This window comes from Micromys minutus (assembly GCF_963924665.1).
Source record: "Micromys minutus genome assembly, chromosome: 31".
NCBI classification, from domain to species: Eukaryota; Metazoa; Chordata; class Mammalia; order Rodentia; family Muridae; genus Micromys; species Micromys minutus.
In genome coordinates, this window is record NC_137966.1 from 14116356 (window position 1) to 14132530 (window position 16175).

The following is a 16175-nucleotide window of genomic DNA, read 5'->3' on the forward strand; positions in this document are numbered from 1 at the left end:
ACTCACAGTAACACACGTGACATAATACACTAATGTATACACATAATAAAAATAAATAAAAAGAAAAAAATTTTAATAAGTAAAGTTTTCAGTGTAATAGAACAAAACAAATGGAAATACAACAAAGCTATGTGTGTGAAATATGACCCAGTATATAAAGACAATGAAAAAAAAAAAAAAACAGAAGGAAAAGCACAAGTCAAGCATGGTGGTATACACTTTTCATATGAGCATTCAGGAGGCTGAAACAGGAGGATCCCGAGTTCAAGTCAACCTAAGTTACAAAGTAAATGCCTGTCTCAAAACAAAACAAAAAAAGTCCAAGAGAAGTAACTAACCAAGACTTGTGCAAGACAAAAACCTCAGCTGGTTTTCTTTCTTTCTTTCTTTTTTTAATCAAGTTAAAACACATAAAGCCCAGCCAAGCAGAGGGCCATGTTAGACCTCAATGCCCTATCCGATTCCAAGCACTGGGTGGTGCCACATTCTATTCCTCAGGGCACCAACCTAGGGTGCTAGTCACCCAGAACCTGCATCCTCACAAGCCCAACCCTGTCCCTACCAGACATAGTGGCCAAAATGCTAGGATGACAGATCCCAGCACATCTTGGGAACACAAAGACAAAGGGCTCACTCCTGGCTGCAGCTACTGAGGAGTCAGAGTAGTTACTTGTATTTTGTACTCCGGTCCCTGGAAGCCCGGCGGTGACCCCGACTGTGGCTCCTGGAACGACTACGATGGCGGCGATATCTGTCTCGAGACCTGGAACGGGAAAACTTCCGCCGCTCTCTGGAGGTAGACCTAGACCGCCTGCGTCGACGGTCCCGGGAGCGTGACCTGGAAAACCCAGATGGTTTTGAAAGCCTAGATGTCACTGGCATCAAACCACCCCATTTATTCCCTCAACTCTCAGCATCTTTTGGCCTTCAGCATTACTGGGATTTCTTTTTTTCTCCTACAAATGTTCAATTTAGAAATAAAGTCCCCTGACTTAATCTGATGGCCAAACCTTTCCCCTGAATGTTTCTTGAAAGCACAGGAGTTGGCCACGTGTGGTGGCACATGCCTTTAATATCAGCACTTGGAAAGTAGAAGCAGGCAGATCTCTAAACTCAAGGCAGGTTATACAGAGAAATCCCATCTCAAAAAGCAAAACCAACCACCACCAATCAACCACCCAACCAACAATAACAACAAAAAACAATGAGGAATTTGGACATTCCTACTTGGTCTTCAGCAGGGTCTTCCCTCACCCCAGTGGTGGCAGTGTGCATGTGAGTGCATGGGAGTCCATGTAGTATATTTCTGCTGTGCTAAACCCTAACCAAAGCCTATGCTCTTCACAAGCCAGCCTTGTGAGGCTGTAAACGTCAATTAAATGTTCTTACTCAACCCGAGAGCCTTGTAATAGACCTTTAAACCTACCTCCTGCGATCTCGAGTTCTTGATCCAGACCTAAACAGAAAGATAAAAGAAATATTTAATCCATTCAGGAGACAAAGGCAAATGGATCTCTGTGAATCTGGAGCCAGCCAAGGTACCTTAGTGAGATGCTTCAAGAGTACATAGTTGAGTCTGGCTCTGATCTTTTCTTAGAAATTAATCCCAAATATTTACCTGAGTACTTCTCAGGCATCTCAAATTGAAAACAGTCAAATTCCAATCTGTAATCCTGGTTTCACCCTCCCTGTCCTAGCTAAGGAAAAACTCCGGATCAGAAATAGAGGCCAGCTGGGCACGATAATACATGCTTTAATCCCAGCATGGAGAAGGAGACAATCAGATCCTTGATCTACAAAGTAAGTTCCACAACATCCTGGGAAATATAGAAAAACACTTATCAAAAGACACCTCCCCACAAAAGAAACCATGAGGCCAACTTCATTCTTCCTCAATCACCAAGTCCAGTCAGTTCTAATCCAGACAGCCTACCCAGACCATATCACCCACATTTTTCCTGCTTCCAAACTCCCATTAGTGCTTCACGTACTGGTGTGGGGGCCTTTGCTGAACACCTTACACTTTGCTTTTCAATGGGCAAGAACATATTCCGACTGCATGTTTTATGGGAAAAGTCTGTCCAGTGTCCCCAGACGACCGATTTAAAAAAAAAAAAAACAAAAAACTTACCAGTAGTAAATCCACTTTTGCCTTTCCTATTTGGTAAGGGCTCCATGCCCAGCTGTCAGAGGAGCTGGCTGGGTGACGTTAAAAGATGCCAGAGTAGCAGTGGGACAGAGCTTTAATCCCAGGACTAGGGAGGCAGAAGCAAGCATCTAGTTTGAGGCTAAACTGGTCTACAGAACAAGTCCCAGGAAAGCCAGGGCTATACAGGGAAAGTCTGTGTGTGTGTGTGAGAGAGAGAGAGAGAGAGAAAGACAGAGACAGAGACCCTCCTCAGCTCCTCTTTCCCTTGTTCAAATCAGTCAATGTTGCAACTCACCACAGTGAATATGTCATAGGTTTATTTTTCTTTTAAAGGCTACCCTGAAGCCAGGTGTGATGAAACATGCCCAAATCTCAGCCCTTGGGAGGCAGGCATTGTCTACAAGTTATAGGCCGTCTTGGATTATATTAGTAAGACCCTAATTCAAAATAAATAAACTCATGCTTTTGCATGTTTCAAACACTGATGGTTCCAAGTCACAAAACAGCAAACAGTAGTTTCCTAAGGCTAGCCCATGCTTACCTCCTGCCCAGGCGCTCTTCTCGCTCTCTCTCCTCTCTTCTCCTCAGTCGATCCTGATTTCTTTTTTCCTGTTTTTCAGCCACAGTTTTCTAAATAAATGAAAAAATGGGAAAATAAAGGAAAAGCAGTCGCTTTTAGGAAACAATATTCTACTCATTTAAGAACAGACATATTGCAGAAAGGGGGCTGAACTTCTAAGGCACAGAGCTCAATCACAATGCTTCAAACCAAGCCATAAACTTAGCTGTTCATCCTATAGACTCTCCACAAGCTTTGTAGTAAAAAAGAAACATTAGTAAAAGAAATTTAACTCAGACTAACAGCATTAGTCTGATAGAACTATAGATAGCCAGTAGCAGGTCAATTTTGATGTGGTGTGTACATCACAATTGCACATTAGCACAACTGCACACCCAATCAAGCTTGATCCTACAAGCAGCAGAGGTAGGAAGCTCTGACAGCCTCTACCACTAAATCAGCATCAACTTAAGCTAGCTTGGAAAGTGTCAAGTACCAATAATGCTAACTTGAACCCTGTAATACATCATCTGGGAAGAGTGAATGAAATGAAGTCCTGAATGGGGGAATAAGTCACACCCATTACTCATCATCAGTCTTCCCTACCTAGATAGCAAGAAAAATTTCCATGCCCAGTGATTAAAGCAAGTACTCTGGGGCTGAAGAGATGGCTCAGTGGTTAAGAACACTGGCTGCTCTTCCACAGGTCCTGAGTTCAACTCCCAGCAACCACATGGTGGCTCACAACCATCTGATGCCCTCTTCTGGTGTCTGAAGACAGCTACAATGTACTCATATAAATAAAAATTAATTGAGGAAAAAAAAAAAGCGAGCACTCTCTAAATGAGAGGACACCACAAGACCCAGCTGAGCTGTCTCATCTAGCACCTCAAACTCTACACTTCTGATTAGAATCTGAGCTAAGTATACAACATAGTCAGCTTCAAGTTCCTTTCCCACTTCCCTAAAGCAGGTCTGGCTGGGAACAGGCCTGTGGGTATTGCATGACTTCCTTCCCAAGTCCTATCATCCACCTCAAATGACCAGGAAGCCAAACTCATACCCATGAAGATACATAATGTAGAACATTAAAATGCTACTGGGAAGACAGAAGCCATTATTTTTGCCTTTGTTTTAAAAAAAAAAAAAAAAAGAGAGAGAGAGAGAGAGAGAGAGAGAGAGACCTCAAACTGTCCAGACACCTGATGATAAACTTAAAATTCTAATCTTACTGCCTCTATTTCTACAACACCAAGATTACAGAGCATACCTGGTTTCAACTGAGTGACATTCTTAATCCCAGCAAAATGTTTTTAAAATCAGATTTATTGCCAAAGACCTTTAATCCCAACACTCCAGAGGCAGAGGTAGGCAGATCTCTGAGTTTTGAGGCCAGCCTGATCTACAGAACATGTTCCATGACAGCAAAGGCTACACAGAGAAACCCTGCCTCAAACAAACAAAAAAATCAAATTTATTTAAGGTGCATGGAAGTCAAAAGACAGCCCCTGTGAGTAAGCTCTCCTAGCACGTGGGTCCCAGGAGCTGAGGCACTGTTCTGCGTCTTTACTCACTAAGACACCTCACTAAACCTGAGCTAAGTGTTTGGAGGACAGTCTCAGTGCTAGTCCCTCCAGCTCCAAGCTCCCCTATTGCATAACTTAAACTTCCTGGAATTACAGAGCTCTCCCCTTTACTTGAATAAGCAGGTCTACTGTGGGAACATACAAGGCTCCCAAGAGTGACTTAGAAATACTAGAGGATTTTACATTTTGCAGTCGGGTGTCATACTAACAGGCAGGAGGCTCTGGTTATATCTAACATCACAATAATTTTCTTTTTTTTAAAAAGAAAGAGAAAAAGAAAACAAAGAAAAGAACAAGACTGGACAGACAGCTTAGCAGTTAAGTTGCTCTGCCACAGAACCCAAGAACCCTAGAACCCATAGTGAATAAAAACTGGTTCAAACTCCAGGGGAATCCATTGCCCTCTTCTGGCCCCCAAAGGCACTGAAAGAATGTGGTACACAAATAGATATACAAGACATACATACAGACAAATCACTTCTCACACACATAAAATGAAACTTTTTTTTAAAACCTAGAAATATGTCAGGCAATTGTGGTCCACACCGTTAACCACAGAACTCAAGACACAGAGGCAGGCAGATCTCAGGAGTTTGAGGCCAGCCTGGCTTACAGAGTGAGTTCCAGGACAGCAAGGTATATAAAGATCCTATTTCAAAAACACTAATAAGGGGGCTAGTGCTCAATGGTTAAGAGCACCAGCTGTTCTTCCAGAGGACCAGGGTTCAATTGGCAGCTCCTATACACCAGTTCATAACTGTCTATAACTCCAGTTTCAAGGGATCTGATACTCACACAGACATAAGCAAAACACCAATGTACATAAAATAAAAATAAATAAAATAGATTAACAAAAACAAAATAAACAAAAACATGTTCATATCCAACTTAAAGACTATAGATGGGCTGGAGAGATGGCTCAGAGGTTAAGAGCACTAACTTTTTCAAGAGGTCCTGGGTTCAAATCCCAACAACCACATGGTGGCTCACAACCACCTGTAATAGGATCTGATGCCCTCTTCTGGTGTGTCTGAAGACAGCTACAGTGTACTTATATATAAAATAAGTAAATAAATCTTTAAAAAAAAAATTTTAATTAAAGAAGCAAAAAAAAAAAAAAAAAAAAAAAAGGTTAAAGGTGACCACAAGAAGACTCCTACTCCAAAGAGTTCTCCAGAAACAGAATATATTTACATACCCTCAACTGATCAAGCTTCTCTCGGATCTGAATGAATCCCAAGTGTAACTTGCCCCCGAAGTGGTCTGCAAGACGACGGTCATTGTCATGGAGACCAAGATAAGCTGAACAAACCTCACAAACACGGAGTTTTTGCTGTTGAAAACTGGATGCAGGCATGGAATTTCTATATTCCTCCTATGGGGAAGAATTAAAATGAGGCATTTCAAAACTGTTATTATGTACAGATCACCCAAATGGAAAAACCTAAAATAAAGGCAGTTTTTTACTACATGATGAAATTGGACTGTTCAGCTTTAGGTATGTTGGAAACTTCAATTTCACTGTTGTTTTTTTTTAACTAACATTTAGTTAGAAGCAGGTGGTTCTCTGAGCTCCAGTATAGTCAACACAGCTACACAGAGAAACCCAGTCTTGAAAATTAAAAAACAAAACACAAAACCCATAACATTTATGTATATCTAATCAAAAGAAACAAAGACAATTCCAACATGGAGATAAGGATGGTTCTCAGAGATTAGCAGGGAAGATAAGCTCCTGAATAAGAATAGGAAGAAATTTCAATACCTAAATAAAAAAATGGAGGGTGCAGAAGACAAGGTTCAGAGCACTCGCTCTTTCCGAGGACCTGGGGTGGCTCCCAACAGCCACACGGAGGCTAACAATCATCTATCTGTAACTCCAGTTACAGAATATGGTGCTTTCTCTGGCTTCTGAGAACACTAAACACAGGTAATAAATACATCCATAAAGGCAAACACCCAAATGCATATTATTTTAATTTGAAAAAAGCCCAAAAAGTTGAGACTGTACTCAAGAATGTATGTTGCTCCCTTGGTGTGGTCACAGACACCTTTCAGGTGGGTATTTGTGAATTTAAGGTCAGCCTGATCTACAACATGAGTTCCAGGACAGACACAGGGTTGTTACACAGAAAAACCCTATCTCGAAAAAACAGCAACAAAAAATTTGTACTGCTCATGCAGAAGACCTGAAATAGATCAATTCCCAGCACTCATGTTAGGCAGCTACACACTACAATTAAACAGAAAGGACATCTCTGTGTGCACCAGTACCCAGGAATTCTTCCAGGTAATGGCCTAAAACCCTGTGACAGCAGGTATTTAAGAACAAATCACCACTTTAGAACTTAATGTAAGCACCCACTAAAAACTGAGAAACCACCATTAAATGTTCTGTTTGGATAAAATGGAAACCTGCAGCACTAAACTGAGTAAGATCTTATCTTAGGCTTACTACTGCTATTTGAAACAAGACCAAAAGCAATTTGGGGAGACAACTAATTTATTTTTATTTGGTTTACATTTCCACATCATAATCTATCACTGAAGAAATTAAGGGCCAGGATCTGGAGGCAGAGGCTGTGCCAAAGCCATGAAGAAGTGCTGCTTACTAGCTTGTTCAGCCTGCTTTCTTACAGAACCCAGGACCATCAGCCCAGGGGTGTCCCTACTCACAGTAGGCTGGTCCCTCTCACAACAATCACTAAGAAAATGCTTTCCTACAGGCTTGTCTTCTTACAACTTGATCTTCTGAAGGCATTTTCTCAATTGACTCTTGCTCTGCTCAGGTGACTACAGCTTGTGTCAAGTTGAAGTAAAACTAACAACACAGGGACTGGTGAGATAGTTCAGAGGTTAACACTGGCTGTTCTTCCAGAGGTACTGAGTTCAATTCCTAACAAACACATGGTAGCTTATGACCATCTATAAAGGAATTCTGACCTGTTCGCTATACATGAGCAGAGCATTCATATATTAAATATATACTAAAAACAAAAAAAAGTAGCCAGAACTAGGGTTAGAGAACAACTTGAGCTCTCCCCGTGGGTTCCAATGATCAGTAGTTAAACTTATGTAGCAAATACAGCCCACAATTTTTTTTATTATTTAAGATTTATTATGTTATTTTAAATGTATGGGTACTTTGCATGCACACAGACATCCAGATGAATACCTGATACCATGGACCCCCTGGAACTAGGAGTTACAGACAATTATGGGCTGCCATGTGGATGCTGAGAATTAAACACAAATGATCTCTAGACAATCAGTCAGTGCTCTCAACCACCCAGTCGTCTTTCTAGCCTATCATTTAGTTAATTAAAAAAAAATTTTTCCCCAAAGACACTGTCTATGTGTCCCTGGATGGCCTTGAACTCGAAGAGATAGGCTTGCCTCTGCCTCTAGATCAGTGGTTCCAAAATCTTCCTAATACTGTGACCCTTTAATATAGTTCATGTTGTAGTACCCCCAGTCATAAAATTAGTTTTGTTGTTACTTCATAACTGTAATTCCACTACTGTTATGAATCATAATGTAAATATCTGTATTTTCTGATGGTCTTAATGTGACCCCAGTGAAAGGGTTGTTTACAGGTTGATTACAGCTACACTAGAGTGCTGGAATTAAAGACATGCCATTACCCTCAGACTACAAATTATTTTAGTGTCTTGTTAAGTTGCCCAAGCTGATTTTGAACTCATGAACTGATGTGACCCTCCAACCTCTCCTGAGGGACTATAGACATGCTTAAATGCTACCCTTTAGGGCTGGAGAACTGGCTCAGTGGTTGCTCTTTCAGAAAACCCAGGTTGGACTCCTAGCTCCCACAACCATCTAGTGCCTGAGGATCCAAAGCCCTCTTCAGTCATGTGGTAAGCAAACAGACAAGAAAACAAAATACCCATACACATTAAAAACTATTATTATTTAGGTCAGGCTGGCATGGAATGCAAGATACCCCTGGCTCAGGCTCTTAAGTACTGGAAATCTGGCATAGGCTACCGTGCCCAGCTTATCATATTTTAAAAATCAGTTACAGAAATGAAGAGTGCTGGGGTACTCTGCCCCCACTAATACTCTATCAACTGTCTACGAAGGTGTGTTCCTGTAGTCTCAATTGTTAAGTGCTGGCAGGATATATGGCATTGTCATTTCTATAGGCCACAAAACCTGCTTTCTATAAAAGCTTCCTCACCTGCCCAAAAAGATGGATTCTCTTAAGATTATCGTGTTAAAAAGCAAGCTGCCAAGGGGAAGGTCTTGCTGGAGGGGGCATAGTCCTGGTGCTAATTGGTTCACAAAGAGTAAGCTTCGGGATCTCTCCCTCTGTGCTAATAGCCTTTTTTTTTTTTTTTTTTTTTTTTTTTTGTATAAGAAAGGAATGTCCTTTTGATAAAGAGCTGGAGCTGGGACAGATGAATGAAGCTGAACAAGCATGGCACCTAAGTGGTCTGACTGGGGAACTGAGGGACTGCCTTAGCAAAAAGGGCCAGATATCTGTATGGTTATTTAACACCAAGCAGAAGCCCTAAATGTCCCTGAAATAAAGAGCTAATAATGAGTATACCACACCTCATCATCAGAGATCAGAAGGGGCTGTGGCTACAGAAGGACAACAGGATCCCTGTGTTATTTCTTTAGATTTTTTCCTCTTAATTTGGGGCAATCTGTGTATATGACTGTGCAGGTGTCATGGAAAGAAAACATTCAAAAGTCAGTTCTCTCTTTACCACAGGCTCCAGGACTCAAAATCAAGTCAACAGGCTTCTCCAGCAGGTGTTACTTATCCACTGAACTGCTCACTAACTCATATTTCTTACAATTGAATGAGTTTGTAAATAGTAGAATTAGTATTGTAGCTAGTAGACACAGAATTAGAGCTGAGGTTTCTGAGTGGTGCTGATGATGGAGCAGAGTGGTAGAGTACTTGTGAAGCATGTGCAAGCATTTATTCCCAGCCACACCAAAATAACCAAAAGGCAGAGTAATTCAAAAGAAAGATGGTCTGGGAATATAGTGTAACGACAGAGAAAATACCCTACCCACCAATCTGATGGAAGCGTTTTTTCTTCCCAGATGACTCTAATGAGTGTCAAAAAATGACAGAAAACTTATCAGTACATGAAACATTTCCCTAGCATGCATAAGACCATAGGTTCGGGGTTGGGGATTTAGCTCAGTGGTAGAGCGCTTGCTAGAGGCCCTGGGTTCGGTCCTCAGCTCTGGAAAAAAAAAAAAAAAAAAGACAAAATAACAAAAAGACCATAGGTTCAATCCAAAGCACCACACACATTAACAAAACATGTTCCACAAACATTCTAGGAATTAAAAGTCATTATCAAAGATTACCTGTTCTTTCAACATAGTACTATAACTCCTTATCCTCACTCCCCAATTTCTATACCACTAGAAGAGGCTCAAACAGAACAGGGCTCTCAAATCTAATAACTTGAATTTAATCTCTGGGACTTTTCACGATAGAAAGTCTCTGAAAGCTGCCCTCTGACTTCAGCAACTACAAAGTGTACTAAAAATCTTAATTAAGAGAAAAAGGTATTACAGACCTGATCACAGAATATTACTCAGATGAGAGGGACTCCCAAAGTACCCTAAGGCCATAGAAATCAACAATGCTGGGTTTAACAAGACTATCTAATGGCTACATTCTACACCACTAGTTACAGAAATAGTACTTACTGTTGGGGCAACAGTTACAACCATGGAGAGAAAGAACAGAAAGAAAGCAGAGGTAGGGTGGGGGCTATTCCTCCAGGAATCCTGGTCATAGACAGCCATGTTCTTCCTCTTTCAAATACCCCCCCCACCCCCAATCAGGTGGATCAAAAAGGAGACTTAGGAGCAAATATAAGCTATATAAAAGACGGATAAACTTTCTAAAACCCACAGAATATACAATACTAAGATTAATGTAAACTAAGACATTTGGAGTGACAATGGTCTCTAAATGTAGATATACTAATGGTAACATACCATTCTGGTGGGGGATGCTGATAATGAGGCTTTTTAGGTGATAATTTGGAAGTTTCTGACATAACCTTAAATTATCTGAAAACTTATGACCACATTAAATATCTGAAGTAAAATGAATACAAAAATGGCTTAACATAGGCCCAAATATACTAATTTGTTAAATTAGTATCAGTCCCCTAATGCCACTTTTCTCCTTGTTTTGAGGTATACACTCAAGCAACCCAAACTAGCCTCAAACTTACTATGTAACCAAGGCTGGTTTTGAATTCCCTCCTAGCCCACCCCCAAGAACTGGTATCCTAAGTGTCTACTGTGACTGAATACTAATACTTCCCTACCTTAAGACATTTCTTAGCTGAGAATAATGGCTGATACCTAACTGGGAAGCTCAGGTGTAGGTTGATCTCAAGGTGATACATGATTGGACAGTGGAGAAGTAGGTGGGGAAAAGTCTAGGAAGGGGAAGAGGAAGTGTAAGTGGGAGATTGGAAAGGAACCATGATAGAAGCAGACCTGGATATTTCTCTTGGTGCATCTCTAGATTGATAAGGTTGTTATTATTTTTAAGGGTTTCTATGGGTTTATTTATCTTATCTAGATAGGTAGTTTATATCTCTGTCCACTGGTTGTAAGCTTATTGTATAGAGGATTTGTGGATTGAGAATTTAACATATAAACCTGTTTGATTACATTACAGATCAGCCAGGGAAATAAAGTGAGACCATGTTTATTTAAATAATCAAAACAATGGGGCTAGAAAGATGATGGCTCAATGGATAAGAGCACTGACTTCCAGAAGTCCTGAGTTCAATTCCCAGCAACCACATGGTGGCTCACAACCATCTGTAATGAGATCTGATGTCCTCTTCTGCTGTGTTTGAAGACAGCTACAGTGTACTCACATAAATAAAATAAATCATAAAAAAAAAAAAAAAGAATGATTGTTGCTATTCCAGAGGACTTAAGTTTAGTTCCCAGCACACACATGAGAGCTCACAACCAAAATATAAAAATTTCAGTTCCAGAATCATTTGGTCTCCTGGAAGAACCAGAATCACATGCACATGGTACACATACATGGAGGCAAAATACTAATATATATATATATTAAAAAAAAAAAAAACCAGGAGGTGGTGGTCCATGCCTTTATCCCAGCACTCAGGAGGCAGAAACCAGCAGATCTCTTGAGTTTGAGGCCAGTCTGGTTTACAAAGTAAATTCTAAGACAACAAAGCCTACACAGAGAAACCCTGTTTAGAAAAACAAAATGTTGAACCACACATAACACTCATGTATAAACACAGTCACACAGAGAGCCAGGCACAGTGGTACATGTCTTTAATTCCAGCCCACGGAAGGAAGAAGCAGGCAGATCTCTGTGAGTAAAGCCAGCCTGATCTACATAGCAAGTTTTAGGACAAGAAGGACTATATAAAGAAACCATGTCTCAAAATCTACAACCACCAACCTCTGCTTCTTTTTTCTTTGCACGAACTTTCTCCACTTCCATAAGAATCTTCTGGGATTCATCAACATTTCCTTCAGCTCCTAGCTGCTCAGCTTTAGCAAGAAGTTTTCCTATTTCTTCATTTAATTCATGTACTTTTTCTGCCTGAGGACAGAGAATCAGATACCAAATATCAATACAAATAACCAAATATCTATTTTTCTTGCTACATGTCTGGCCTATTTCTCTGAAAATAAACATCGTAAAATCCAGATTCAGCCTCACCTGTATCTTTTTACTTTTAATTGGGTATTTTCTTTACTTATATCTCAAATGTAATCCCCTTTCCAGGTTTCCCCTCTGGAATACCCCTATCCCATCATCCCTCCCCCTGCCTCTATGAGAGTGTTCCCCCATCTACCCACTCCCTCCCATCTCCCCACCCTGGCAATTCCCCTGGGGTATTGAGCCTTCACAGGGCTAAGGCACACATGTGTTCTTTTTTTTTTTTTTTAAATCTTCCAACAGTTTACTAGAAAGAATGTAGACGTTTTAAAAAATCCCCACTGTCATGAGCATAAATTGAGGTTTTCACACATGTATCTTAAAGCTCAGCGGCAATGTAACTGATGGCCTATGATCCAACATTAGGATGGAGGCTGCAGAGGGTTGGGGGTTGGGGGAAGAGATCATGAGTTCAAGATCATTCTCACATAGCTGGCTCAAGGTCAGCTGGAACCATATAACGTACTGTGTCAAAACTGTCATTACAGCAGACTCTTAAGTAAACCAACATGCTCTACAGTTTTTGTTTTGCAATGGCACACAGATCACCTAAAAGATACACTTATCTACGTATCTTATCTACTGGGTATAGGTAGTAAAATGTCAAGGTTTAACACACAAACTTAGGTTCCAAGCAAAACATCCAACTACAATACTTTATCAGCACAATAGCATCTTTTTTTTAATTAGTAACTGCATATAGCCTAAGAAATTTTAATTAGATATGCACGCCTTTAATCCCAGCACTCAAATGGCAAGCAGATCTCAGTAAATTCAAGGTTGGCCTAATCTACTTAGTTAGACCTTGTCTCAAAAAGAATGAAAGAAAGGCAGGCAGAGACATAAATAAAGGTTCCTATGACACAAATGCTTGATCACAGACCCTGTCTCCAATACAACAAGCCAAGATAGAAAGCACCATCTATCCAAAATCCTCACCTAGTGTGAGGGTGAGACAAAAAGTGAGTTATAGCAGTTACTTAATATACCTTGGCAGAAACTTCTGCACTGATTTCCTCCTGTGTTTCAGCCAGCCGCTTCTTGGCAAGTTCAGTTCTCCGATCACACTCTGCAATGAAGGACTCTAAGTGATCCATAGCCTAGTATGGGAAAAGCAGAGAGTTATGATCAATACTACATAGTTTTTTGTCATTGTTATGGCTTTTATTTGAGGAGTGCTGGAGATTAAAACCAAGACCATGGATATATTAGGAAACCGCTCTACTAAATTACATTTCCAGACCAGTTTCCCCTGAAAAAGTCTCATAGACCATGCTGGCCCAAATTTGGTATGTATTCTAGACTGGCCTTGAACTCACAATCTTCTTGCCTTAGCCTCCTGAGTGCTCAGTAATAGATGTGCAGACCATATTCTGCCAACACTACATAGTCTTACCACCTACATGTGGAATAGGAACACAATCCTGTATTTATTTCTTTGTTTGATTGTTATTGTTTTGAGGTATGGTCACACTACATAACCCTTGTGGGCGCTAAATTCCCTATATACATCAGGTGGCCACATCTCTGTGAGTTCTGGCCAGCCAGGGTCACATATGAGATCTAGTCTCATAAAAAGTAACTGCAATTCCTATCCCTGTTACTGGCATTTATAGTGACAGTATGAGCTGATATTCTGCTTACCAATTTATTATGATTGTTCTGTTAAACCAAATAGCTACCTGATTCACTTATTTCCAAACTTGTAGAAGGATCTCCAACTCTCTGCAACATCACCAAGTAGACTAGGAATTGCTTAGCTGGTCAAGTGTTAGCCATGCAAACATAAGGACTTGAATTCAATCCTTCAAAAGTATGCACATGGCAGAAAAGAAAGCCTTTATCATCCCAACACTGGATAGGTGGAGACAAGTGGATCTCCTAGGCTTCCCAATCAACCAGTCTGATGAGAGACCCTGTCTAAGCTAACAAGGTGAGGAGTTGGAAAGATAGCTTAGTGGGTAAAGGCACCACATCTGATTAATCTAAGTTCAGTCCTTGGAACCCACATGATGGAAAGAGAAAACCTATTTCCACAAATGTATGTGTGTACACAAGCAAATAAATGTAAAAATAAACAAAAATATTTTAAAGCATATAATAAATAATAAATTAAAAAAATAAAAGCCAACAAGTGGACAACACCTATAGAAAAACACCTAAGCTTGTCATCTGGTCTCCACAGACACACGGCAGAAGGCTGAGGCAGGAGGATTATTAGTGGTTCAGTGACTTTGCAGAGAAAGTATGAAAGTATTAAAACTGAATCTGTTTCCTAGAACTCTTACAAAATGGTTAAAAGACAACTGGGCAATAGTAATGCACACCTTTAACCCCATCAGGAGGCAGGCAGATTTCTGTGAGTTCTAGGCCAGCGCCTGATCTACAGAGCCAGTTCCAGGGCAGCTAGGGATACACAGAGAAACCCTGTGTCAAAATAGGAAGCAAGGAAGAGAGAGAAGGAGGGCAAGGAAAGGGAAGAAGATCTGGCCTATCTCGTTAAGATACTTGTAAACTGTACTTCTGGAAAGATAAAGAGCTCACTCAAGTAGTGATCCTCTACACTATACTCAGTACAGTGCACCTAGAGCAGACCAATGGACTCACTCAGGAGACATACAAAGCTATTCCTTTATCATTCAAATGCCCCTATCTTAAACATATTCTTAGTCCATAGGCAAGGAACTCAAATGTCTAAAAACCTAAAAACTAAACGGTAACAAGTGCAGAACATAGGAGTGTCTTCCAATAGACAAGTTCTTTAAAATAAGGGCAGTAATGTAAAGGTTAGAAAAAAAATTCAGTGTGAAACCAGGTTCTAATCACAATCAACCACTTACTACAATGTCTACAATGGTCCTATGGGGCGGTACAATGATACCAATTCCTAAGGGCACCTTCACATATTCAATCCTTCCTGATAACAAGGCTGCACTGTGTCCTGGCTAGCTCTGAACTTTGCTATGCTAGCCTTATTAAACAACAAACCTCTTCCTTAGCTTTCTGAGTGCTGGGATTATAGGTAAACACTGTAAGCTATAGTATTTTCGTAGAAAGTACCTACTTGACTTTAGGCTAAGGTCTGTAATCTTAACATTTGGGAGGGAAGTCAAACTATAGCTACAAAGCTTGAAACTAGCCTTGGCTACATGAGACTCACTGTCTCCAAGAAAACAAAAAAGAAGGGGGGGGGGGGAAATAGTTATAAACTTGGGGCATTTATCGGGAGATAAACAGGCAAATCTGTGAGCTCAAGACTAGCCTAGTCTACATAGTGAGATTCAGAACAGCCAAGGTTACATTGCAAGACCTAGCGTCAAATAACAACAACCAAAAATAAACAAGCAAACATAAATAAATAAATGGGGAGGGACTTATAATAAAATCAACAACCTGTGATATAACTTCAGAAATTTTCTATAAATACAACATTCATCCCAGCCCACCCCCACCTTTGGCCAGGATAGTCTCACATTAATGACATGCCCCTCTGGGAAATACTCTAAAATATGGCTAAAAAGAAGATCAACCAAGATTATGTTTACAGCAGTAATAGCAACCTGCTGCTTTGGCTGTCTCTAGAAGAAAAGGAAGGTCTGTAGTTTTAGAGAAACAGCAAATTCCTCAGTTTATAAATACATGACCATTAAAGAGAATGCAAGGGCTGGAGAGACAGCTCAGTGGTTAGGAGCACTGACTGCTCCTCTAGAGGTCCTGAGTTCAATTCCCAGTAACCACATGGTGGCTCACAACCATCTGTAATGGGATCCGATGCCCCCTTCTGGTGTGTCTGACAACAGCAACAGTGTACTCACATATATAAAACAAATAAATCTTAAAAAGAAAGAAAAGAAAAAGAACAAAATGTAATGACTATTTAAAAAAGAGAACCCAAAAAATGCTTTGTGGGACTGGAGAGATGGCTCAGTGGTTAAAAACCAATGCTGTTCTTAAAGACCCAAGTTTGTCAGGTGATTCACAACTGCATGTAACTCCAACACCAAAGGGATCTGATGTCTCTGGTCTTTGCAGCCAGAACTCAAATATACATACTCACAATCAGACACACACACATAATTAAAGCGTTCTGTGTCTGTACAGTTCATGCAATTTGAGCAAGTTTGAGCTGGAGGGCAGGACTCTACCATTGAGATT

The 16175-nt window shown here is 40.4% G+C and overlaps 1 protein-coding gene across 3 annotated transcripts in view; it reads right to left on the reverse strand.

Moving 5' to 3' along the window:
* Nucleotides 1-16175, reverse strand: part of LUC7L (LUC7 like) — a 30035-nt gene that overhangs the window by 4938 nt on the left and 8922 nt on the right. For all 3 annotated transcript variants that reach the window (XM_080942479.1, XM_080942481.1, XM_080942480.1), the window contains 6 exons: nucleotides 13010-13120; nucleotides 11757-11900; nucleotides 5493-5669; nucleotides 2691-2779; nucleotides 1427-1456; nucleotides 671-838 (listed from right to left, as the gene is read on the reverse strand). In XM_080942479.1, the coding sequence (XP_080798605.1) occupies nucleotides 671-838; nucleotides 1427-1456; nucleotides 2691-2779; nucleotides 5493-5669; nucleotides 11757-11900; nucleotides 13010-13120 (719 nt within the window). The remainder of the gene's footprint in view (nucleotides 1-670; nucleotides 839-1426; nucleotides 1457-2690; nucleotides 2780-5492; nucleotides 5670-11756; nucleotides 11901-13009; nucleotides 13121-16175) is intronic.